This window comes from Oculina patagonica, chromosome 1 (assembly GCF_052425735.1).
Source record: "Oculina patagonica isolate OP01 chromosome 1, crgOcupat, whole genome shotgun sequence".
In the NCBI taxonomy this organism is placed as follows: Eukaryota; Metazoa; Cnidaria; class Anthozoa; order Scleractinia; family Oculinidae; genus Oculina; species Oculina patagonica.
The window spans coordinates 31,935,230-31,958,630 of NC_135758.1; the positions used below are offsets into that span (position 1 = coordinate 31,935,230).

The 23,401-nt window shown below is 40.0% G+C and overlaps 2 protein-coding genes and 1 pseudogene across 3 annotated transcripts in view; all 3 read left to right on the forward strand.

The window, feature by feature from the left end:
* Positions 1 to 849: 849 nt before the first annotated feature.
* LOC144664529 (uncharacterized) lies at positions 850 to 14,712 on the forward strand. The gene is made up of 7 exons (XM_078525706.1): positions 850 to 904; positions 1,511 to 1,560; positions 6,599 to 7,209; positions 9,457 to 9,714; positions 10,107 to 10,181; positions 10,714 to 10,785; positions 11,174 to 14,712. The coding sequence occupies exons 2-7, from the start codon at positions 1,538 to 1,540 to the stop codon at positions 14,059 to 14,061; spliced, it is 3,927 nt and encodes a 1,308-aa protein (XP_078381832.1). The 5' UTR covers positions 850 to 904; positions 1,511 to 1,537; the 3' UTR covers positions 14,062 to 14,712.
* A 2,215-nt stretch (positions 14,713 to 16,927) lies between these two features.
* LOC144664463 (uncharacterized) overlaps positions 16,928 to 23,401 on the forward strand; it is a 135,082-nt gene continuing 128,608 nt past the window's right edge. The window contains exons 1-3 of one of the 2 annotated variants that reach the window (XM_078525644.1): positions 16,928 to 17,010; positions 19,448 to 19,536; positions 20,677 to 21,284. In XM_078525644.1, coding sequence (XP_078381770.1) covers positions 19,517 to 19,536; positions 20,677 to 21,284 — 628 coding nt within the window. In that variant the 5' untranslated portion in view covers positions 16,928 to 17,010; positions 19,448 to 19,516. The remainder of the gene's footprint in view (positions 17,011 to 19,447; positions 19,537 to 20,676; positions 21,285 to 23,401) is intronic. The other variant, XM_078525610.1, reaches the window with a different exon arrangement.
* Positions 21,493 to 22,592, forward strand: LOC144664705 (uncharacterized; annotated as a pseudogene).

The window sequence follows — 23,401 nt, forward strand, 5'->3', positions numbered from 1 at the left end:
CTTACAAATGTGTGAGGCATGCAAGGCAAGGCAGCGAGGCATGCGAGCCAGAAATCACTATTCCAAATGAAAAGGCTAACCGCAAGCTAACTAAGCTAACTTTAGGCTAACCAGAGTGTTATTTAGGCTAACTGAAGTGCTATTCACTAGTCAATTAGCTAATTAATCTAACTGTACATAGTTTTAATTATCTCTTTATTCTGAAAAGCCCTTTTGGGACAAATAAAGTATTATGTATTTAGGCTAACCGGAATGGATCGCACGTCCCGTTGCCTCGCACATTGTGACCACCCAAGGGGTCTCAGGCACACTAAAAATTATCATAATTTGTTATGATCATAAAATTTATATACAGCATCCTTGAAAAGCACGTTTTATTACTTTAATTTTATTTTTTTATAGTTGTAGTTTTCTTGTTAGTTACATAATTAGTGAGCTAGCAAGTTAGTTAGTACTTAATGTAACATTGTTAATAGGCTGAAGAAATTTTTTTACCGTGTGTTAATAAAACTATTGAAGTTATCAAAAGATACTTTTAAGTGATTTCTTACCAACTCAACCTCCCCCTCCCCTCCCCCAATAAACTGATACAGGAATCGATTTCCTATCACCTAAATTGACCATCAGTTGTTTTGGTCAGCTTTTAGAAGAATCTTGCATAGTCCTGCGCAAAAGAAGAGCAGTGTGCAAGAATGTTAAAGGGAACATCTTTCCACGTCTTCCCTCACTTTCTAGGACGCCACCCTCCCCCGCTTCGTAGCTCTAACCAATACGTAACGCTGGAAGGAGAGTTTGGTCACGTGACATGAAGTTCCCTCCCTCTGGGAATGAAACTGAAAGTGTGTTTATATTCTTGGAGTTCGCATTGACGATGGCATTTGATGTGGTTTTGATCATTTCAGCGGTAAGAGTTTCTCAATTTTGATATGTTGATTCTTCATTTCGTCTTACAAAGCTCTTTAAGATATTGTTTATTCGCTTGGTGTCTAGCTATATTACAGTGTACTGTCTGGTTTTCGTAATCAAGGTTGATGTTCTAACTGTACCATATAATAATAAGCAAGAGGAACTTATCTGCGATTTGTCCCTTTATTATACATTCATTAAGAATCTCTGCCTCTGACTTTTCTTAGTTTGAATTTCTCAAACATGCCGATTTGTGCTGGTAAATCGGTGTTCGTTAAAAGTCAAATTATCGCTCGAATAGCGTTTAGAAAATTATATATCCCGGAAGTGACAAGACTTAAAGTTTATCGCACACTGCACAAAGAGAAAAGAAAGAATCTTTGCATAAAATTCATGTTTTTGAATACTGAAACCAATTGTGATTTGGTTGCACGCAGCTTACTGTACTTGATGCTGTTAGTAGGTTGGATGCATTGGCTTTGGTCTACTGATTACTTTGAGTTTCGTTTTACTGCACTTAGTGAATATTGAAAACCACTCTTCACTTAAATAATATTGTGAAATATTTGTTTTATCTGTTGATGATTTCCTTATTTACCTGTAGGTGTTGTTAATTAACTGATTGGATGGAATGGCAACTGCATCTGCCACTGGGTAAGCACAATTTGCATGAAAAGTGTCTTGTAGAACTAGAAAAACTAGAACCACTACGTGGAACTTATCGGGGCCCAATGGGTGGGACACGGGATTGCATAAATAGACACAGCGGTCAAACGCCAAGGGCCTGCGTTGTAGTAAAACTTTCGGGCGAGCTTTTCCTGCCTAAACTATGTAAACAAGAGCATTTTACGGACAAAAGTCAAAGAGCTTGTTACTTTTTGCCAAAAACTAAGGAAACTAGCTAAAAGCTAAGGTTTATACTTTTACATGTAAAAGAGTAATAATTTTTAGAAATCTCCCGAGTTTTGACTACGAGTGTCGAAACTCAGAAGTTATGTAAAATTTATTTCTCTTTTACATGTTAAAGTATAAACCTTAGCTTTTAGCTAGTTTTCTTAGTTTTTGGGAAAAAGTTACTAGGTCTTGCCAATTTTGTCCGGAAAATACAATTTTTATATAGTTCAGGCGGGAAAAGCTCGCTTGAAAGTGTTTCTAGTACGTAGGCCCTTGGTGTTTGACCGCTGTGTTGCTTAAATATTAATCTCTCGCACCACTCTTCCTCTTCTGTGGTGGCTAATACTGACGTAATTCACAATCAGAGACAAAAAAAGCTTAAAGTCACTTCAGTGTTATTATTCCTCCATATTTTAAGTACCAAATCGTGGCTCGAATGCTGCTTCAGCCTGTTAAATTCGCGAATGTGACCGGGCATTGTACGTGATGAGGCAAAAGTTAAGAAAACTTTCGCATATTTACATTTTCGTTAATAATTTTTAATGTTTATTTCTTGATGACTGAATATCATTCGTTGATTCATTGCACATTGAAATGGAGGCATTTGATTGTAAGGCAGTGGTTGATACATAGTGGCATTCATCAATATGACCTATAGTAATTGTAGACGAAGTATTTCTTTCCTGAACTGGGTAAACAGTGGTAAGTGGTACAAAGCCTTGATTAGATTCTACTATTTGTATCGTAACTTTTAATGCATCTGCAACTGCTTGTCGAATGATAAGTGCATCAGCCCATGTACCTTGAATACACATATTATTCAGTATCTTAGCCATGAAGTTTTGGTATTGCTCTCAATAAATCTCTCTAGGTTGTCTCTCATAAATTGAACCCCAGCAGTACGTACATGCATATGATGGTTGCTATTGCCATATTATTGACGTGATACAGATCTAAAGAAACAATCACCTGCACCACCAACATCTATTGATTGTAAACCAAGTTCACCTAATCTTGACTGCATCAAATTCTCAGAGGATATAGGAGAGGTCAACTGCATTGTTGAGCTGTGATTTTGCATAAAAGGTCTAATTATTACTTCATGATGATTAGTGTTGCATTGTATTGATCAGTAGGTCCTGGATTCTTCTCAACGTCTTTACTTAATTTGAAGTTTACATAATTGGTCATATGTCTCACACAATTGCAAGAAAACAATGATAAATATTGACGTGCTTTACATTTTAGTTCCATTATCTTGTGATAATGCCTGCTAAAGAAAGGCAAAAAATTAGCTTTCTTAGGTATAGCCATTTTATTTAAGTTCATTATCTTTGCAGTGCTCGAACTTAACGGTCGTCCACTCGTCCAAAACGAGTGAAAATTGCCCAAAACGAGTAGTTTTTTTTGCCACAGTGCACTAGTCCTCTGGACGAGTAAAGTTACAGTTCTCCGATAAATAATTGCCTTTGTATCGTACTAAGAGGACTAAAAGTGTCGAAGCAAACAAAGAATTTGCTAAAACGAATGTTTCCAAACAACGAGCAAAAAATGCTAGGCGTTCTTTTAGCAGGTAAAGGCTGGGTTCTATTCGAAATAAAATGCATCGTGGGATGCAATATGGCAGCTTTTCATGTTTGCTCAACTCGATAGATCTCGGTCGCATCTATATTTTCTTCCAAAATACAATTTGTCGAAATGTCTAAACGAAAATCAGTTTAAAGTTCACTGAGTTCTTTCTTTGGAGGAAAGCAAGGTCAAGAAATTAACGCAACACCTTCAATGCCTGCTGCAGCACCGACCAAAAGAACACGGAAGTTTCAGGAATCGTAAGAAGAAAGGTACAAATGGCTCCAGTTTGATGGAAAAGAAAACAAAATTTTTTGCAAGTTTTGCAGGGAATTTCCAAATGGAACAAACACGCAATATTCCTTGACGATCGGAACAAATAACTTTCAAACTGCTTAAAGGCACACGAGGCCAAATGATGATATATGTACGTTGCAGCTCTTACGTGTAACGGAGAAGAAATTGTAGTAATACTTACTAAAAAAATGCATGTTATATGATTGTGTTTAATTATTTGATCATGGTTTGGCGTGTATTTACCTGCAGGCGCAAATTACTTATTGCATTTGCCATTACACGTGGAAAAAAATGTAAAGAGTGACCAGTAGCTTTGCTCCTGGGACGAGTAAATTCTAAGCCTACTCGTCCTGTGGAAGACCAGACCTAAAAGTTAATTTTGGGCACTGCTTTAGATCGCGTTTGTTATTACATTTATATTGTGCGTGATAAAGTTTTCTCACCTTATTAATATAGCGATGGAACTTTGAAGACTTCGGTATCTCAATCGTTGAAATCTTTTTGAAGACAAATTTCTTCAACATGCTATTCTTCTTGTTGAGACCTCTTAGAAATGGCAGTGGAATTCTGCTCAGTTCACGAGCACGTCTAGGGCATTATAAGCCATTATACTATTAATACTGTTATATTATAAATTACATTGTATGGTTCCAGAAATTATCCATACCCCCACCACAGAGGGAAATGGAAATTCCAGAGGGGGGGGGGGGGAGGGGGTCAAGGGCCCAGGAAATTCCGAAGAGGAGAGGTTGCAAACTACCTACTCTACAAATGTTTTACATAGCAAAAATAGCACCCTGGGTTCTTGATTCACAATCGCTTCACTTTTAAAACGGGTTTTCTTTCTCCTGAAAGCACACCAAAAGTAAATAATTTCACTGAAATCCTCCATGTTTGTCCGTGGGTGATGCGGCCGCCATTACTTGTTACCAGTCTCCCGAAACTTGTCACGTGATTTGACCAAAATGCACTGGTAACAAGCGTTGCTTGTTTTACGTTCGATCGAAGGAAAATGGTCCTTGTTTGTGAAAAGTTTCATGTTTATTAGTGATGAAAATAGTGTAATGATGTCAGAAACTCGAGATTAACTTGTTCTTGTTATTTCTGGCTATTTGTTTGTAACTTTCCTGTTAAATTTTGCTTTCTCAGCAAGCATAAGCGATTTTACGATCACATCTACGGTGAATGTTTATATCAACACTTTTAAATCCGTGTTCTGATACATTTAGCGGTTTTCTAAAGCGATTGGAATGAAAAGGGATGGATGGTTATACAACAAGGTAATTTGACAAGTGACTACCAGATATTTGTCTGTTTACTTTTGAGGAATTTCTGTATTTTATCTTCAACAGTACATGTATGTATCGTTTTAACATATCTTCCGATTGATCAGTTATACACTATAACTGATTACAAGAGAAGCGGCCTAAAATTTAGAGCAGTATACAATTTATCTTTTTTGCCAGAGGGGCTGGGGGGTACACAATATACTTTTGGAAATTCCGGAGGGGTGGGGGTGGGGGGGTTATTTTCTGGAACCACACAAAAATTCACATGTTTTTAAACACCTTAACAGTTCATCTAATTGCAAAAATTTATACACATCTGATTGCTTTAAAATTTTGGATTCTGCTCAAACCGTTTATTTTCTTAAATTAAAAGAGGCCTTTTACATTAATAGTTTAAAACCAGATTTAAACACTCAAGTGCAGCATGTCAACACCTTTTTATTTTAATCTTTTGTTCTATTAGTAACGGTCTAAAGCTCACACTGTGAGTAATTACTGTTCTAGACAGTACCAGACAGTACCTGCCACTTTGTAACGGCTTTACCATTATCTTTTGTTATTGTAATTTTACTTTGTATACATTTCTATTTTTGTATTTGTAGCTTGGGTATATATATAGCCCTAGATTTTAAATTCTCAATAAACTGAAGATGGCATAAGTCATGCCGAAACATGTCTTTAAAAAGTTGTTTCGTGTTTTTAAAATTAGTAACCACACATTAAATTTATCATTTAATTAAATAAAACATGTCATCTCCAGAACCTTTTTTATTGGGAAAGGACAAACAGCATCTAAGGGCCTCAGTTTATATGATTCCGGAATTACTTTCCATATACCAGTATATATTTTTTTCTTTCCTTTATATTGACATTTCTTTCTGGTATCATGTAACACTAAGGCCTGGTTCACACTAGCGGCATAACGACATAACGGCAAGGTCACACAAATGCAAAAAACACCTCACATTGATGTTCTATGTCACCAGTGTGAAAAACATAACATAACAACATGGTTTAAACATATTGACGTAACATAACGACATAAGGAAACAGCTGATCTTTTCTTTATGTCCTTATGTCGTTATGTCGCTAGTGTGAACCAGGCCTAAACGAATTTTGTTCCAAGATGAAATCACATCTCATTAAATCACATACGAAGGCCACAGTTTGAATTCGGAATGAAAAAATGTAATAGCATTTACTGTACATGTTAAGCCCAAAGAAGCAGCCCAGATTGCTTGTTACAATTGCAGACATGGCCACTAATGGGCACAATAACATGTTTGCGCAAAACTTGGGCCATCTTGTTTTGATCTCGCGCAAAACATGTGCCACCTTGTTTTAATGTTGCACAAAAACTCGCACAGTCCATGTTAAAACGCCTTAGGTTGAGCCAGTCGACTCTGTCATCTGAATGCGGAATGAAGTTCATTCCAGAACGAGTTTGGTTCCAGAATGAAAGTCATTCCGCAATCATGTAAAAAGGCCCTTACAGTTTGAAGTAATTTTTTTCAGAAATTAATTAAGGGGAAGTGGGTGATGCATCTTGCTAAACTTTAACAGGCATAAAACCCATGTAGCTAAGAAACTGAGTAACTTTCACCTCATGGTGGTAATGTGACTAATTAAATTATTTCCATCAGGACTAGTCATCTTGGTTTGACGGAAAATCAGAAAAGATGGCTTGTGGCAGGAATAGCTCTCAACAAGATCCTAATACCAGGAATACGTCCATTTCTGGAGCGAGAGGTTGAAAGGGGATACAACATTCTCAAGACCAGCCACAACATTCATGCACAGAGCTTTCCTCATCATCTTCGTAAGTGGCCAGCTACATGTAGGGATCTTTTGAAGTATGAAAACATCAATAGTAATGACACCCTTCCTAAACTGAAGTATGGGAAGTACAACTACAGTGCCTTCAACTATCAGGTTACATCCCATGTTGACCTTGCCAGGCTGTATGTTCAGAACTACATGGCACACTTCACTGCCTTTGATGACCACTGTGATGCATCAGCTGTGTTGACATTGCTTGGTGGGGTGCCTGTGTTCTCTGCTGCTGTACAAACCGCTGCAGGTGATGTCAGAAAGAGTATGAGAAATGAATGGGCGCATTGTGCCTTCAGTAACTGGGATCAAGCCAAGTTTCAACAAAGCTTTCATGAGATGCAACACCTAGTGAGAGACATGCGTTTCCCAACTGCAGATGAAGGAAAACTTCTTGGAGAACTTAAAGACTGGGAGACTAAAGGTATTTTTGTACAATTCTTGTTAAAAAGCTTCTTTAACCCATTGACTCTTGGAGATTTTCCAAAAAAATGCATTTTTTTAGTTTTTTTTTTTACCTTTTAAGGTCTATTATAAGCTAAGATGGCTCCAAATCACTCAAAACGGCCCTTGAAACACAAAATGCTTCCTTGTTTTTCACCAGAATCACGTTTAACAACTTTTTCTCTCGTGCATGCGTACAAATCTTAGTTTGGAGTTTTTGAACGTTAAACCATCCAACCACTTAAGGCTTTTCGTTTCTCTTTTCCCGCTTTTCCTTTTTGTCTTCTTCCTTTCTTTTTTGCTGCAGTGTTTGGCCTTCTACCAGGCTTCTTTCTAGTAGAAAAATTTCCGCGAAAGCGCAAACGAGGCAAGAGCTACTTACCATGGACAAGCAAAGGGTGCATGGAAAGGGGAAATTTTCCTCTGAGTTTTTCACTAAAATTTTGAAGCGTTTTGGTGCATAATTCAAGCTCCATCAATCTATTAAATCAGGCTGATTTAGGTACTGTTGGAAAGGTCTTGTTCTTGTTTACAATTTGAGCATAGATGTCGCCTTTCTGGGTGAAAGGTGATGACGTCACAAGCGGGACAAATGCCTGGATCCTTTACGGCTGGTTAAGGCCAGTTCAGGAGTCAATGGGTTAAAAAATCAAACTTGTTATGAAGTGCATGCCAAATGCATATGAAAATTTTGGACAAATCATTTTTGAGGGACCACTTAGTGTATAACCCCAAAGAATAGAAAAAAGTGATTTGACCAAGGTATTGATTTGTCCTATCAGAAGTAAATTGTACACTGTATGTGCCCACTGCCTACTTGTACAAGCCAAAGAAAGGTTCCAGTTCTATATCCTGACTGAAATACACTTCTACACTACTTGTTTAACACATCACCTACAGTAGCATTAAATTATACTGTTTACTTTGAGCTCATGGGTATGAGTGAAGGGCATGAACTACTGTAGTTAAATTATTTCATGTGATACAATCACCTGCATGCAGCAAATAAATGATTTAAAATAAGGACTGAAACATGATATGCATGACTGAAAAATAAATTAAAAGTAAAAGCTAAAATTATTCATCCTTTGAATCACTAATAAGCATGAAAATGCTATTATACTGAAAAGCTGCATGTTTTTTCTTGGGATCACTTCTAAGCACTTCAGAGGCCCTGCCAGGGGTGGGTTCCCATGTTGCTTGCAATTAAAAAATGTCCCATGTTGCTGTTTTATCGTTTTTCGTGTAGCTGTTGGTAATAAAATTGAAGGAAAAATGCTTGTCCTTGTCGGAATTTAAGTTTTTTTCAGAAGGGTTGTTGTTTGTTGTGATTTTATTTTGTGTGCTGTCGCTGCTTTTTGGGCCATGCGCTTGTCCCTGACAGGGCCTCATTTCATGTACTACAAACCACCCCAGTGAGTATGGTCAAGGAACATACAAGACAGATAAGTGTGAATGAATGAAGGCATGACTGGAAATCAAAAATGCAGTGTACATGTACAATTACCCCATATGATATAAATGTAAACCTGTTATGGTTCAAGTTTACCCTTGCTACACTCTAGTATTTTCTTTAGTTTTATATCCATTATCATTTAATTATTACCATACACCAAAACAAAGAATATTTATACCCAATTGCACCAAGAGTAAAACTAAACAGTACAGCAACCCTCTAAAATACCTCAACTCTTTCAAACCCAAAAAAATCTGCTATCAAACAAGAAGAAAATATTAAAAATATTGGATAGGAAATCCTTACCATGATGTAGCCAAGGGTAGTTGCAGAAAATTTTCGTCTGAGTTTCTTCACTCAAATTTGTAAGCCTTTTTCTGCATATTTCAACCTTTGTCAACCTGATGGCTCTAATCTGGGTATCATTGGAAAGAACTTTTCCTCCTGCAGAATTTGGGTATAAGTGTTGCCTCTTGTTCCTTGGTCAAAAGTAATGACATCAGAAGTGGAACAAAGGCCAATGCTCGTCACTGGTGGTTACAGGAGGCACAAGTGCTTATGGGTTCAACAACACTAAATTAACCCCTTTCGAAAATGCCCCCCCCCCCCCCCATAACTATACTTGAACACTGGTCTCCCCCAAGGCAGAAAACAATCACCTGTGGTGTGACCCTATCTTAGAACTTTGAACAGTAGGAAGTGTCTTACTAAATTGCCACTAACTGGTACTGATGCAGGCACTGATCAGTTCTTGAATTGTTTGGTTTTCAGGAACACAGTTGTGCATGAATTCCCCTGTAGATCCAGCACTATTACAACTGGTTCAGCACGAACTTAAACCACTGCAAGTTGCTGTGGAGAACATGTCTGTAGAATTTGATGAGGAGAAGAGAAAGGTACAACATGAGCTGCAAAATGTTGCAACAACTCTGGAAGAGATGGAACAAAGGATTCAAAGATTGGAGACTGGACAAGTGGACTTAGAACACTGTACTGGAGTACTTGAAGGCAGAATAGATGATTTTGAAGGTATATTAATAAAGTGACAGTTCATTTTTTTAAAGAGAACAAGTTTTGTGAACTATTTGTATGCCCAGATGGGTGGCTGATTGTAGGATGACTGTCACACAAGACACCCCATAGTGTCCCCATCCATCCCCCCCCCCCACTCCTGGATGTCCAGGGTGTGTTCATTTCCTTGAGTTGTATGCCTTGCAGAAGTGCCATACTGTATATGAAAGTCAAGCGTGAAAGAATTGGTTGAAAACAGATCATACCCCCCCCCCTCCACCCCCGAAAAAAAAACCCCACAGTGACAGCTATGGGTCAATGTTGTTTGATGGTTAATGTTTTTAGAATTCACTTTTTGTGACAAGTGTGCTGTTAATCATTGTGTCAACTTATAATTATGTGTATTGTAGGGAATGTAAACCAGAGGATGGAGACACTCGAGAGCAGCCAACAGAGTACAGAAGACAAAGTTCATCATCTGCAAGGTAGTTAAAGAAAAAGGGAAAATGCTGTATATAACTAGTACATTGGAAGAAACCCTCTACTTTGTGACACCTCTATATATGAGACACTTTCTTTAATTAAACAAAATGTCACCGTATAAGGGGACAAAATATTTTGTCCTGGCAAAATGCTCCTCTTGTCTTTGTATCTATTAGCTAAATTAATGGGACACCTCTTTTAAGTGGGCAGGAACACTTTTTAAGCATTCCAAATGCTATTTCAACCCCCATTAGTATTAAGGAGACAACTAATCTGCTCATGCATCCTTTGTATGTGACCATCAAACAAATTTATTCAATAAGATTTTGTTCATTTAGTTTTGACAGCTATCAAGGCTTGAACTATTATTTTAAATAAATTATAATGTGGAACATTGAGTGGGCACTGTTACACACGGTGATGGCAAAAAGAGTTACTAACAAAGTCAACAACATCAATAGCCTCAAGAAATCTACTTGAAATCATGTCATCATGACTTAAATAATTTTCGTTTTTAATGAAACCCTTTTACAGAAAAAATGGAAGACTTGGCAAAATCAAAAGAATCAGTTGTAACCGTGTTGTGCCAAGACCGTTCCATGACCGGTAAGTTTCTCCTAACTGCTAACCCAAAGAGTGCATTTGCAAGAAGTGCGTTCGATATTTATGTTGACTGCATCAACCAATGCATTGTGAGATTATTGTCAGGTTTGAGAAAAGTCTTACACGTTCCACACAGCTGTTTTGCATTTTCTGCGTTTTTCGTTAAAAAGATGAGGAGTGATATTTTATGGAAATTGATCTGAAAAAATATCACTCGTGAGTTTGTGGATTTTAATTGGTTACGTTTTTCCTTTAACAAATGTAAAGATCTGGTATTCCTTCTGAGACTACGAAAATGATTGTCGTGACTTTATCTTATTTTGCTTACAATTTAAGTCGTGGGTGCGGAAGTGATTTGAGTTTTATGACACAGTAATGTAATTTTTTTCAGCCTGTCCTGATAAACTTGAAGAGCTCATCAGACGAGACTACAAAGGTGCTGTTCTGTGTCCCTTTACATGGTGTGAGGATGAGCTGCAACTAGAATTGTCAAACATCTTTACGAGGTTAAAGATAATAAGCAAGAAAAAAGAACGAGCAAGGCCAACGGATGACATCGTAAATATGACAGATGTCTTCAAATCAAGTAAAGAATGTGACAAACCAAGAGTCGTGCTGATTGAGGGGCATCCTGGAATGGGCAAAACCACGTACTGTCAGAAGCTTGCATATGATTGGTCTGTGGAAGACATTGCACCTGAAGCTTCGTTTCCTAAAGTGAAGATGCTGCTTCTGCTGAAGTGCCGTGACATGAAGACCTCTAATATCGAGGAAGCTATTGATGATCAACTACTGCCACAAGATGCAGAAAAGAAGGGAAAGGAAAACTTCTTCCAATTCATTCGCTGTAATCAATCCAAAATCTTATTGGTTCTTGATGGATTGGATGAACTCCGTCCCGATCTTTTCGAGAGTTTCCTTCCCTTGATTCAAGGCAGAGTCTGCTCTAATACTTATCTCATGTTGACAGCGCGTCATGAAGCAGGAATGAAAGTGCGGCGATACTGTGACACGCTTCTTGAGATTGTTGGCTACACCAGCGAAGATGCTGACAGTTACATCACAAAATACTTCAGCAATCACGAGGATCCGAGACTTGCAAAGAAAATGATTAAGAAATTGGACCAAAGCCCAGATCTCAGGGAATTGACTGCTAATCCACTTAACACAGCTCTGTTGTGTCTTGTTTGTGAAGATGCGCAAGGAATGTTCCCTTCAAACAAATCCAAGTTGTATAATGATCTTGTTTCATGCGTTTTAAGGAGATACCATGCAAAGAAGGGAATCCCTTTGGATGACAGTGATCCGATCGAGGCATGTGCAGACCAGCTGAAGCAGCTAGGAAAGTTGGCGCTTGAAGCTCTGCTAAAAAATCAATTGGCTTTCAGTGAAGCGGAGCTCAAAGGCAAATCGACTGAATTAGTTGAATTCGGCTTTCTTTCTCGAGAAGCTAGCGTTAGTAAAATCAAACCAATGTCAAGTTACGCATTCACGCACAAAACCTTTCAGGAATATTTTGCGGCGTTCCACTTGGCCCATGAGTTGTTAACTGGTGACAGTGACAAACGCACCCTGCTAGCCAAGCTTAGTCCCGTTGACGAGTATTGGCAGGTGTGGGTATTTCTCTTCACAATGGTAGCAAGTAAGAGTGATGATATGGCGGTTTTGCTAGTTTCAAGTCTCTGTGCTTCCTGTCTCCGTGAAGGGCCAGAAAGCCTCTCGCGGCTGTATTATGTACGGGAAGAAGATGACGATGACGGTCAAAGTGAAGAAGAAAGCGATGACGATCATGATGATTATTTGTTAAATGAAGGCACCAGCTACCTGGACGAGACCAATGACGATGATGATGAGAGTGATGACGACGACAGTGGAGATGATGACAACAGTAATGATGACGGTTTTGTTGTTGACATTTGTGAGATTACTTCCTGGGATAGAGATGAAGAAAAAAAGATGCTTATCGCGGAAAATGAGACGCAGAAAAAAATTTTGACTGGAACTCTCTATCTTATTGGTCAGTGTGAACAAGATAAGACTAGACTAAAGGATTACCAGAAGAAAATGGCGCGTACACTGGCTCGCTACTTTCCAGTGTCTAAATTAATAGTTGACGGCACTAGTCCTGACCTCCTTCTCTCTGAATATTTGAAGGCCAATTACGAACTGACTGATTTATTTTGGTACGGTAGCCTTGACGAGTTAGCATTATCAACAATTAAGCATGTTCTTCAGTCAAGGCACAAGCTGGTGCACTTACATCTGCGGACTGACTTACGCATCGCATCACTTACACCAGCCCTTCAGTCGAATCGCACGTTAACTCATCTAAATCTACGATATGCCAGGATCCGTATTGCTGGTGCCACAGCACTAGGAGAGGTTCTTCAATCCAATTGCACTTTGACCCATTTAAATCTTCATGCAAATATGATAGGTTACATTGGAGCAGAAGCTTTAGCGAAAGGTCTGCAGTCCAATAATGTGTTAGAGTATTTGGATTTAAGTATTAACTGGATTGGTGACCAAGGAGCCGTAGCGCTTGCCGACGTTCTGGAGTCTAACCGTACCCTAACTTATTTAGATGTGGGTATTTTTGCAGAGAATATGGAAGGAGTACCATATATTTGGCGGCCCTCCTCTGATTTTGATGACGTAGACTCTGAACGTATCGGTGAAACAGGGGCATTAGCCATAGCACACGCTCTTCGATCTAATTGTTCACTGACTTACTTAGATCTCGGGGGAAATACCATCAATGACTCAGCAGCAGCAGCGCTTGGACAGGCTCTCCTAACAAACTACACTTTGACTCATTTTTATCTCAGGAGTATGTTTTTTCCAAACGAAATTCAGATTGACATTTCAGGAGCAGCAGCCCTTGCAAAGGCTCTTCAGTCAAGGGGTACTCAGCTCACCCGTTTAGTTCTAAGTAGTGCCTCGATCAACTCTTCAGGTGCAAAAGCCCTCGCAGAGGCTCTGCAGTCTAATCGTGTTCTTGAGCGTTTAGATTTGAGTCATAACGAGATTGAATATTCAGGGGCTGCAGCCCTTGCAATGGCGCTACGATCAAATCGTGCTTTGACGCATTTGCAGCTGCGAGTGAACAATATTGGTGATTCAGGAGCAACAGAATTTGCCAAGGCTCTTCTGTATAATGATACTTTGACCTTTTTAGACTTGCACTATAATGGAATTGGTAAATTAGGAGAAGAAAACCTTAGACAGGTTATTCCGCGGACGAGTTGCAGGATCTTCTGTGAGCCACTACGTCGCTGAAACCTCTGTAAGCCTATTTTCATTGTTAGGTCTGCGGGCGTTTGTTTGTGGTGTACCTCATCCGAGAGGTGCTGGGCAACCCAAGTGGACACGTTACATCGAGTTAATCTGGTTTTGACTAGTTAATCCAAATTTCCATATCAGTCATGGATTCACTGTCATGGAGGCTGTCCGCGTTATCCGGCCGGCCGGATTAATTTGAGCTTAACTTGTACGTATTCCTAGACGAAGCAGCGGTCTTTTCTGTCAAATTGTTAAACTCTCATATATTCCAGTAAACTGAGCAGTTGTATGTGTTGTGGTTTCCCACGACATACATAAGGTTTGTTTATATTTGGTAGTGATGCAAATTGCTTTAGAGTGGTAGACATTTAGCGGTGCTTTCAATTGATCTCGTTATACCGGAATAGGAATAAAAAGAATAAACGGTGATCTGTTCGATTGAGTCATCATTTCGGAATAACGACGTCACTTCGTCTTCGCGTCGCGGCGTTATTAAAACAGCAAACAAAAATGGCGGCCACTGGCGTTGCCAAGCGTGTAATTACGATACTTCTGGAGTCGGGAAGAGACACTCTTCATTTCCTTGACAAGCAAATGAAAGAGTTGTTTCTTCTAACCATACTAGAAGAATAAAAGTGTGGAAATGATCGTGCGGGGTTATGTCGGAAATATTAAGAGCGTGACAATCATTACTTTAGTGCGTGACAACCAGTGAGCGTTATACTTGACATTCAAGATGATCTTATCAATGAGGTCAATCGTATTACCGTAGCAACCTTATCAATGGTGTACTTATAGGAGACTTCTTAGCTTTTGCAATCAGTTGTACAAGACGTTTTCGAGACATTTTAAAGAAGTACAACGAGATCGAGAGTGATCGACTAGTGTTGTTATCCGCGTTTCGAGAGGCGCGGAGGGAGAGCGGATATTCACCACGCCACGGCGACTCGCGATAAGGCCTCGTGATAGAGAGGGTGTCCCGGCTGGGAAAGTACAACACTTGGATGAAGTTATCCTCGGAGACCCAGGGGCGATTAGTCGGGGCGACACGAATTAAACCGAGCAGGAAGATCAGTGCGAACGGAGTCTTGTAAGCTACCGTTCGCACTGATTTTCCTGTTCGATTTACTTCGTGTCGCCCCGACTAATCGCCCCTGGGTCTCCGTTGTGATGTGATGCAGCGGGAAGCCTCTCTGCGCCTCAAAAAAAGCGCAAGAATCGGATTATTCCACAAACGGATTGTCCTTGTATTTATTCCACAAATACAACATAATATATGGGATATGATATGACATGTAAAGATTTTCCTGAAAATGTGAACGAGTTTTTAACTGGAAAATTGGCTTGCCACGCTTTTTGTTGTTTTGCTTCTCGCATAGAAAGAGTATAAACGGATAGAAAGATTATTGCTTTCAGCTGAATATCATTAAAAATTATTTGTTCTCCATAAACCCTAAACTTTTTTCTGTTTCAAGTTCTTGTTTTGTGTTTACATAGGCGTGAACATCTCGGGTAAATTATTTGTTAGCAGTTTAAAGTTGAGTGCGTCAACAAAAGCCCGTGTAATAAAATTAGCAAAATTACCATACTTATATTTTTTACGTTTGTGTTTGTTCGGGAAGGTGCATTAAATTAACGCGAATTTTTGATATTCGCGTTAAACCGTGACAGGCCTCGTAAACCAAAACCAAAGCAATCACTCTGGCCAATCACAAAGGACGCGGACAGTCCAGTGACCAAATCTCAAAGCAAGTACACGTAGCCGGCGGAAAGCGCGGGAAAACGTGTGTGAGCGGGTCACGATTGATTTTGGATTTACTTCTGATTGGATGAGAAAGTGGTGCGAAAGTTTAAGATCAATCACTAAGCGAAGTAATACAAAACCAAAGGAAATGCGAATTACTTTCGACAGTCAAGTCAAAACTAATGTATCAGTCTATTCCAAGCGAGATCATCCCCCCCGGGCATTTGACTTTTTTCAAAATGTCTGATCAAATTCCCCACTATGTGGGCCAGTTGCACGGTCAAATGCCCAACCGGTCGAGGCTGAAATGTTTATAGTTTATGACACATTTAATCAACGGTCAAATGCCCGACCATCTTGGCTTCTGTTCGATCAAATTCCCCACTATCTGGGCCTCAGTAGCGGTCAAATGCCCGGGGGTTGCCCTAACCTGCGATCAGGCGTTTTTCACCGGAGTGGTAGTAGGGAGGGAGGGCATGATCTTAGGTTAGGGTTGCCTGGGGGGATGATCTCGCTTGGAATATTGACTGATACATAACTCGCAGAAGATTGAGGGTCTCTTTTGTATGTAAACCTTGCCACGCGACTTGTCAGTTGCTTATGGTGTAAGATTTGGTTCACAAGTTTGAAAATTTCATGGGGAAACGTTGTTGGGTGACAACTTATCAACCAGCGAGAACGTATTTTTATATACAAATTTGTTTTTTTAAAACCGCCATTATAAAAGTACACTCTATCATGGCGTGGTTGTTCAAAGGACGATAAAGCTAATCCAGACTGGTGTTAGCGTGAATTTGGATTTCAGTTTAGATTTCAGTAAGGTTTTCTGCTCATATTTTCTGTTCTCCAGTTTTGACGTCGAATTTTAAACTACACAAAACAGTAGCAAAGAAAAACACTTTTATACAACTGGAAAATTTAAAAGGCCTTGATAACCGTTTAATCCTGGATTATTGTAACCCTACTGAAATAGTTTTCTTTTATTTTCCCAAACTTGGCGGAAATAGCACCTTTTAAATTCTGCTGGGATCTGGGTACCTTTTCATTTTTACCGTCCCCAGCCCTACCCCACTTCGTAGCTCTGATTCTTTGGTCACATGGCACTTGCTGGGGAAATGCGCGAGTTGAGGAACATTGAGGTTGCAAGTTATGACGCTTGCATTTGATGGCATTTGGTACAGTTTTGATCCTGAATTTTAACGGTAAGTGTTATCGTAACATGCCTTAGGGTGCGTTGTTGATTCTTTTTGTCGGTCGTCTAACTTCAAGGTTCATTGCGATGTTAAATTGTTGTAGTATTCACTCTGCTCGACTGACTCGTGTCTCTGCTGCAAAAAAGTGTGCTGTCTACCGGGACTGTCTAATATACAATGAAAAATCCCTTTCTCTGAGTTTAAGTGTGTTGTATGTGTGTTTGCATGTTCCAAAAGGTAAAAATATCGTTCGAATAATTTCTGCAAATTATATACCTGCCAACTTTTTCTGGGTCAAAGGCGTGAGATTTTTATCCTGAGAGTGCCAGGATTTCCGAAAACGATACGACAATGTCCGAAGTTTTCCGAAGACGTCCGAAGTATTCGGAAGACGTTCCGAACATATTCCGACCCAGTGCGTGTACGTGTTTTGCTAAACACGTCCTCGTTCCCAATGCTTTTTTTTTTGTCAAAACTCTGAGATTTCGGGGAAAATATCGTCATTTACTCATTTTACATGGAGTTTTTGTTTCTCACATTGGTTTGAGTTTACATTTTTTGGAAAGTGTGTCGTTTGTGGTTTTAAAAACTCAGATTTTTCGACTAGGCGTGAGAAATTGGTTCGTAAGCGTGAGTTGGCGTGAGATCGAAGTTTTCAACTCGCAAGCGTGAGACTCACGCCCAAGGCGTGAGAGTTGGCAGGTATAAAATTATCCCGGAAGTTGCTAGAATACAACTTATGGGCAAATTTTACTAATAATTTTCTTCAGTCGTACAAACTTAATACAAATTCCTGAGTGACTTTATTCAATTCTTAGAACTTAAAATAGTTTTGACTATTAAATATCCTCCTACTCCAGTATTCACCAGCATGCATGTTTCCCTGGGCGTGTTTCCTTCTGGCATGTATGGCAGAAGGCAGTGAGATCAGGGACAGAAAATCCGGCCAAGACTAGCCTGTGTAGCAGGCGCTGGTGTAGTTTTTTCGAACGCATGTATACGATGCGCAAAAGGCGGGGAACGGCCACGCGTGGAAAAAATTGGTGGTTTCCGGGCAGGCACCTCCTCGATTTTTTCCTCACCTGGCCTTCTCGCGATCTCCCACCCTTTTAATACGTGCGCTCGGAAAACAACACAGGCACCTGCTACGCAGGCTTGGCCAAGACAAACAAGCATCAGCCGGAGTTCCGCCTTTTATCATGCATTTGCGCGCCATCATACATGTATTTACAACCCCAGTAAATTATACACTATAGCCGTCCTCACTTAGTATACCATCCAATACAGGAAATATTTGGGCGTCAGCTATACAAACACTGTCTGTTCTCTACTTGTGGCCATTCATCGTACACAGCTAGGTTTCTTCACCCATCCTGGATCTAAGCGACGTCTTCATACACCGGGCAAATGCGAATAAATGCCTGCAGGATTTACAGCAAGCAGTTTTCAGATAGTTTGGCCTTCCTGAATGAGCTTCTTCTTCGGTTCTGGAACCTTTGTCACGGGCGACAGGATATGTCCTCGAAACATGATTTCTCCTCTTCCTTTGTCATAACTTCCAAAAGTCACTTGGGTCCTCTTCATATGGGTTTCCAAGATCTCGCTTACCACTGATGTGTTCATATGAGCAGGCAGGCTAGCCCAGTTACCTAGATCTCCGGGGTTTTTACCGCCGGTCGAGATCCTGTTAACCAGGCCGGAACTCCTCGTCCCAGTTACCAGGATGACAATTTCTTTTCTAATACACAAGCTGTTATAAATGTTTCACTTTCACCATCTGGTCGCTAAGGAGAGCTCACTGGTTAACAACCAGCTCTAGCTATACAAGTCAGGAACACTTTTTTAGATTTCCTGAGGTGGCTGTTAACAAGATCTGTTTTCACATGTTATTTACATTGGCCCGATTTATACTAGAGACGGATGATCCGTCTGGATGAACTTGCATTTTAATTAGGCGAGCATTTTTTAGTTCGTGCGATAATTATACTAGAGACGGATCATCCGTCTCTAGTATAAATCCGGCCATTTACTGCAATTTATTTTGTGGGTTGGCCCATAATGTCAGTCGCTGCAACTTTTAATAACACATAAACTGACTACTCAATCAATGATTGCATCTTCATAAACCTCTCAGGAAACAGAAGTTCACTTGAATGGGTTTAAAAGATCATGTCTGTGAATTGTGTTTGGAAGATTTTTGTTGATCCATTTTGTTTGGTTCTTTTTCACTTTTCATTTATTGTCTTTGTGAATATCAGTAGTCGGGTTCGGAACTGACTCGTGCTATTGAAAGAATTAAAAGGTGCAGTAAGCAGCCTAAAAGTGGCTGCTTTCAGAAAACAGCAAAAAAACAGTGGCACTAAATCAGAAAGTAATACCCAGTACCAGGGGGGTGGGGGTGGGGGACTTTTAAACGTTTCATTATTTGCCTATTTCTTTATTTCAGGTGTTGCTTAGAGACATGATTATAATGGGATGATCAAAATTAATTATTCCTGGTTGTAAAATTCATGGGATGGCAACAGCTGCCTCAGGGTGAGTAACAAGTTGACAAAAAGAGTAGCATTATATACACACAAGATCCAGAAGTGTCCTCTAGAATGTGCTGTTCCAGGAAATATCCACATACCTACTCCAAGGAAGGTCTCTGAAAATTCTGAAGGGGCGGGGTATTTCAAAATCCAAAACTTTTAAAGTTTTGGATTTTGGATTTTAAAGTTTTGGGATTTCCAGAGGAAGAGGGATTTTAAAGCAAAAATCCTTCGGTGTGAGGGGTATTATGAACATTTCATGGAATTACATTTATAGAGGTTTTACACAAAATATAGAAAACATTCTTGTCTAATAATAAAGATGAAGTGTCAAACATGACATGAGCATAGGACAAATAGTAGTAATAATAATTATTATTATAATAATTATATAATAATTATTATTATTATTATATTAGTATAATGTTGTTGCTCATTATAATTAATTATTATTATTATTATTATTAAACTGTTTCAACCTGAAGAGAACAGTCATACGGTTACAATCACATAAATCATACAAATGAATATATATAAGCCTGTGTACAGCCTCCCACTCTCCCCAAGAAAAAGAAATTGGAGGAAGGCTAGGGTGCTTGTGTTTTGCCATTGATAATCATGCATGTTCAAAAGGGAAGCCTCGAGCCAAGTGGCCCATACTTGCCGGAGCTTATCCCGGTTTCTGTAGCATTAAGCGGCTAGGAATATTTCTACTGACCCCTGAATGGGATGCTAGCTATAGTCCATCGCAGGGTACCCCCTTAGCATTATGTTGGCAGTGCCCATTTATACACCTGGGTGGAGAGAGGCACTATGAGAGTAAAGTGTCTTGCCCAGGAACATAACACAATGACCCCGGCCAGGCCTCAAACCTGGACTGCTCAATCCGGAGTCCAGCACACTAACTATTACGCCACCCGGCCTCCCCAAGTGCATGTTCAAGGCCATGTGATATTTTAAAAGGTGTTGTCAGCTTCCATGGCTCCAAAAATGATTTAATAAAACTTAATTTTTTAAGCAACTGAGGTAGTGTCATATTTCTTTAATATTAGTAATATTAATTACTAATTAATGATAATTGCTAAGTAATAATCAGTAAAATTGGATTCTTCTTTGCTTATATAATATACATGTATTCCTTCAGGTCAAGCCTTCTTGGTGTGACAGAGAATCAGAAAAGATGGCTTGTGGCTGGAATAGCTCTCAACAAGATCCTTATCCCTCAGATACGTCCATTTGTGGAGCAAGAGGTTGAAAAGGGATACAACTTTCTCAAGACCAGTCACAATATTCACGTACAGAGCTTTCCTCATCATCTTCGTAAGTTGCCACCTACAGGTAGGGATCTTTTGAAGTATGAAAACATCAATGGTAATGACACCCTTCCTAAACTGAAGTATGGGAAGTACGACTACAGTGCCTTCAACTATCAGGTTACATCTCATGTTGACTTTGCCAGGCTGTATGTTCAGAAGTACATGGCGCACTTCAGTGCCTTTGATGACCACTGTGATGCATCAGCCGTGTTGACGTTGCTTGGTGGGGTGCCGGTGTTCTCTGCAGCCATACAAACTGCTGCAGGTAATGTCAGAAAGGGGAGGAATGACTGGGCACACTGTACCTTTAGTAAATGGGATCAAGCCAAGTTTCAACAAACATTTCGTGAGATGCAACACTTAGTGAGTGCCATGGCTCTCCCTAGTGCAGATGAAGGAAAACTGCTTGCAGAACTTAAAGACTGGGAGACTAAAGGTAACTTTTTTTACAATTTATTTTTTTAAAAATGATTTTAATCAACTACATGGCAAATGAATTTGAAAATTTTAGACAAACTATTTTTGAATGAGCACTTATATAATCCTCAGGCCCCGGCTGTTCAAAGGGTGGCTAACACTATGCCGCCTTTCCTCTGATGGGGCTGCGAGCTAGAAGAAAGCCCCTTCAACCAAGTGCCATGATTGTAATATATTTAGACTACTGTTACATAACCGGAAGTTGTGTTAAGCTATTGCACCATATGTACCCATGATGCTTAGCGAATAAAGTGTTGTGTTGTTCAGCCATATTGAAGCTGTGTTGTTTACTTGTTTGGAAGCTATCTTTATTGATATGCTACATTTTGGCGACGAGGATCTTACACTCTACATGCACTAAGACGCATGAGAAACCCTACGAAGCCTTGATTTTCTCTGTGTGAGGAAAAAGTGTGTTTTTGACAGTAGTCGGCTGGCTAAAGTTTTCGAGTCGTTCAACACGTGCAACCTATTGGAATGGCGGCAAATGTACTATTCGGTCGTGTTGGCGAATTTGTTCAAGAGAGAGAGACTTTTCGCTCATATGTTGAAAGAATGGAGATGTTTTTCCTAGCGAATAACATCCGAGAAGAAACAGGCGAGGGAAACGAGGATGCCAATCTCGCCGTAAGAGAAAGGAAACGTGCTATTTTTCTGACTGAGATTGGACCTGAAGCATATTCTACCCTGAGCAATCTGTTGGTGCCAGCAAAACCAAGAGACACTCCTTTTGCTGATATTGTTAAGGTACTTGAGAAGCATTACAATCCAGCGCCATTAGAGATTGCGGAGAGTTTTCATTTCGGCACACGCCACCAGAAACCAGGTGAGCCCATCAGTGACTTTATTGTGGCATTGAAGAAGCTATCAATTCATTGCAACTATGGAGAGTTTTTAAATCGAGCTCTGAGAGACCGTTTTGTGTGCGGATTGAACAATCCCAAAATCCAGAATAAGCTGTTGAATACCGAAGATCTTACCTTCGAGAAAGCTTGCCAGATAGCAAAGTCAATGGAGATGGCAGAGAAGAATACCCAAGAATTCCGCCCTGTCAGTGCAAGTGTTGACAGCGAAGGCATTGTGAATAAACTGGAAACTGTGAACAAACTGGAGACTGTAAACACTAATGAACCTTCATGTTATCGATGTGGTGGTAAGCATGCTGCACCAAAGTGTAAGTTTAAGTCAGCAACATGCTATAAATGTAGGAAAATCGGTCACATTGCATCGGTGTGCCAAAGTAAAAATGTAGATCAGTCTAGTAAGGGTAAAGTTAATGTTCATACTCTATTAGAACCACGCAAAGAGTGTGGTGACGATGATGAGTTGGGTATATATTCCTTGTACGCAGTTGGTACAGATAATCCTACCAACAAAGGTTATACTGTAGAAACAACCATTAATGGTTCACCATGTGCAATGGAGGTAGATACTGCTGCCGATTACTCAATAATGGGTAATTGTGAAGAACAGCTCCCGCTAACCGACTGTCGGTCGACTGTTGGTCGTTTGTCGGTCGTCTGTCGGCCGACAGTCGGCCGTTTGTCGTCCGTCTGTCGGCCGTCTGTTGGCCGTTTGTCGGCCGGCTGTCGGTCGTCTGTCGGCCGACAACCTGCCGACAGGTTTTGGCTATGATGTCGGCCAACTGTCGGCCGACAGCCGGCCGACAGGCGGTGATGTGTCGGTAAGGTGTCGGTAAGATGTCGGTAAGTTGTCGGTTATACAGTAACACTAACCTTTTTGTTTCTTTATGTTTTTCCTCCGTAACGGACCCCAAAATTTATGAGAAATTGAAAGGAAAGGTATATACTCCTGAGTTTCGGTCATCACAGCCTAAAACTAGCTTCTGCGCTGCCGAAATCGACCGGAGAATTTACGCGAACACAGCTACTCCATTTTTCTCCGCCATATTGGATTGGTTAACTTAGTCTCATTCCCCCTCGGAAGGGGTCGCAAAGGATTCTAGGGCGACTTCAGCGAGTGCGTGTGTGGAGAAGTTTTTGCACTGTTTTGGCCTGAGTTTTGGATAAAATCATCTTCGAACGTGATTTCATTGCTTGCCTTATGGACTTAAAG

Bases quoted from the DNA above. Each gene is read 5' to 3' on its own strand.
- LOC144664529 (XM_078525706.1), top strand. From the start codon at position 1,538: ATGGCAACTGCATCTGCCACTGG. The intron at 9,715-10,106 runs GTATATTAATAA...TGTGTATTGTAG, and splicing joins CAGAATAGATGATTTTGAAG to GGAATGTAAACCAGAGGATG. The intron at 10,786-11,173 runs GTAAGTTTCTCC...AATTTTTTTCAG, and splicing joins CCAAGACCGTTCCATGACCG to CCTGTCCTGATAAACTTGAA.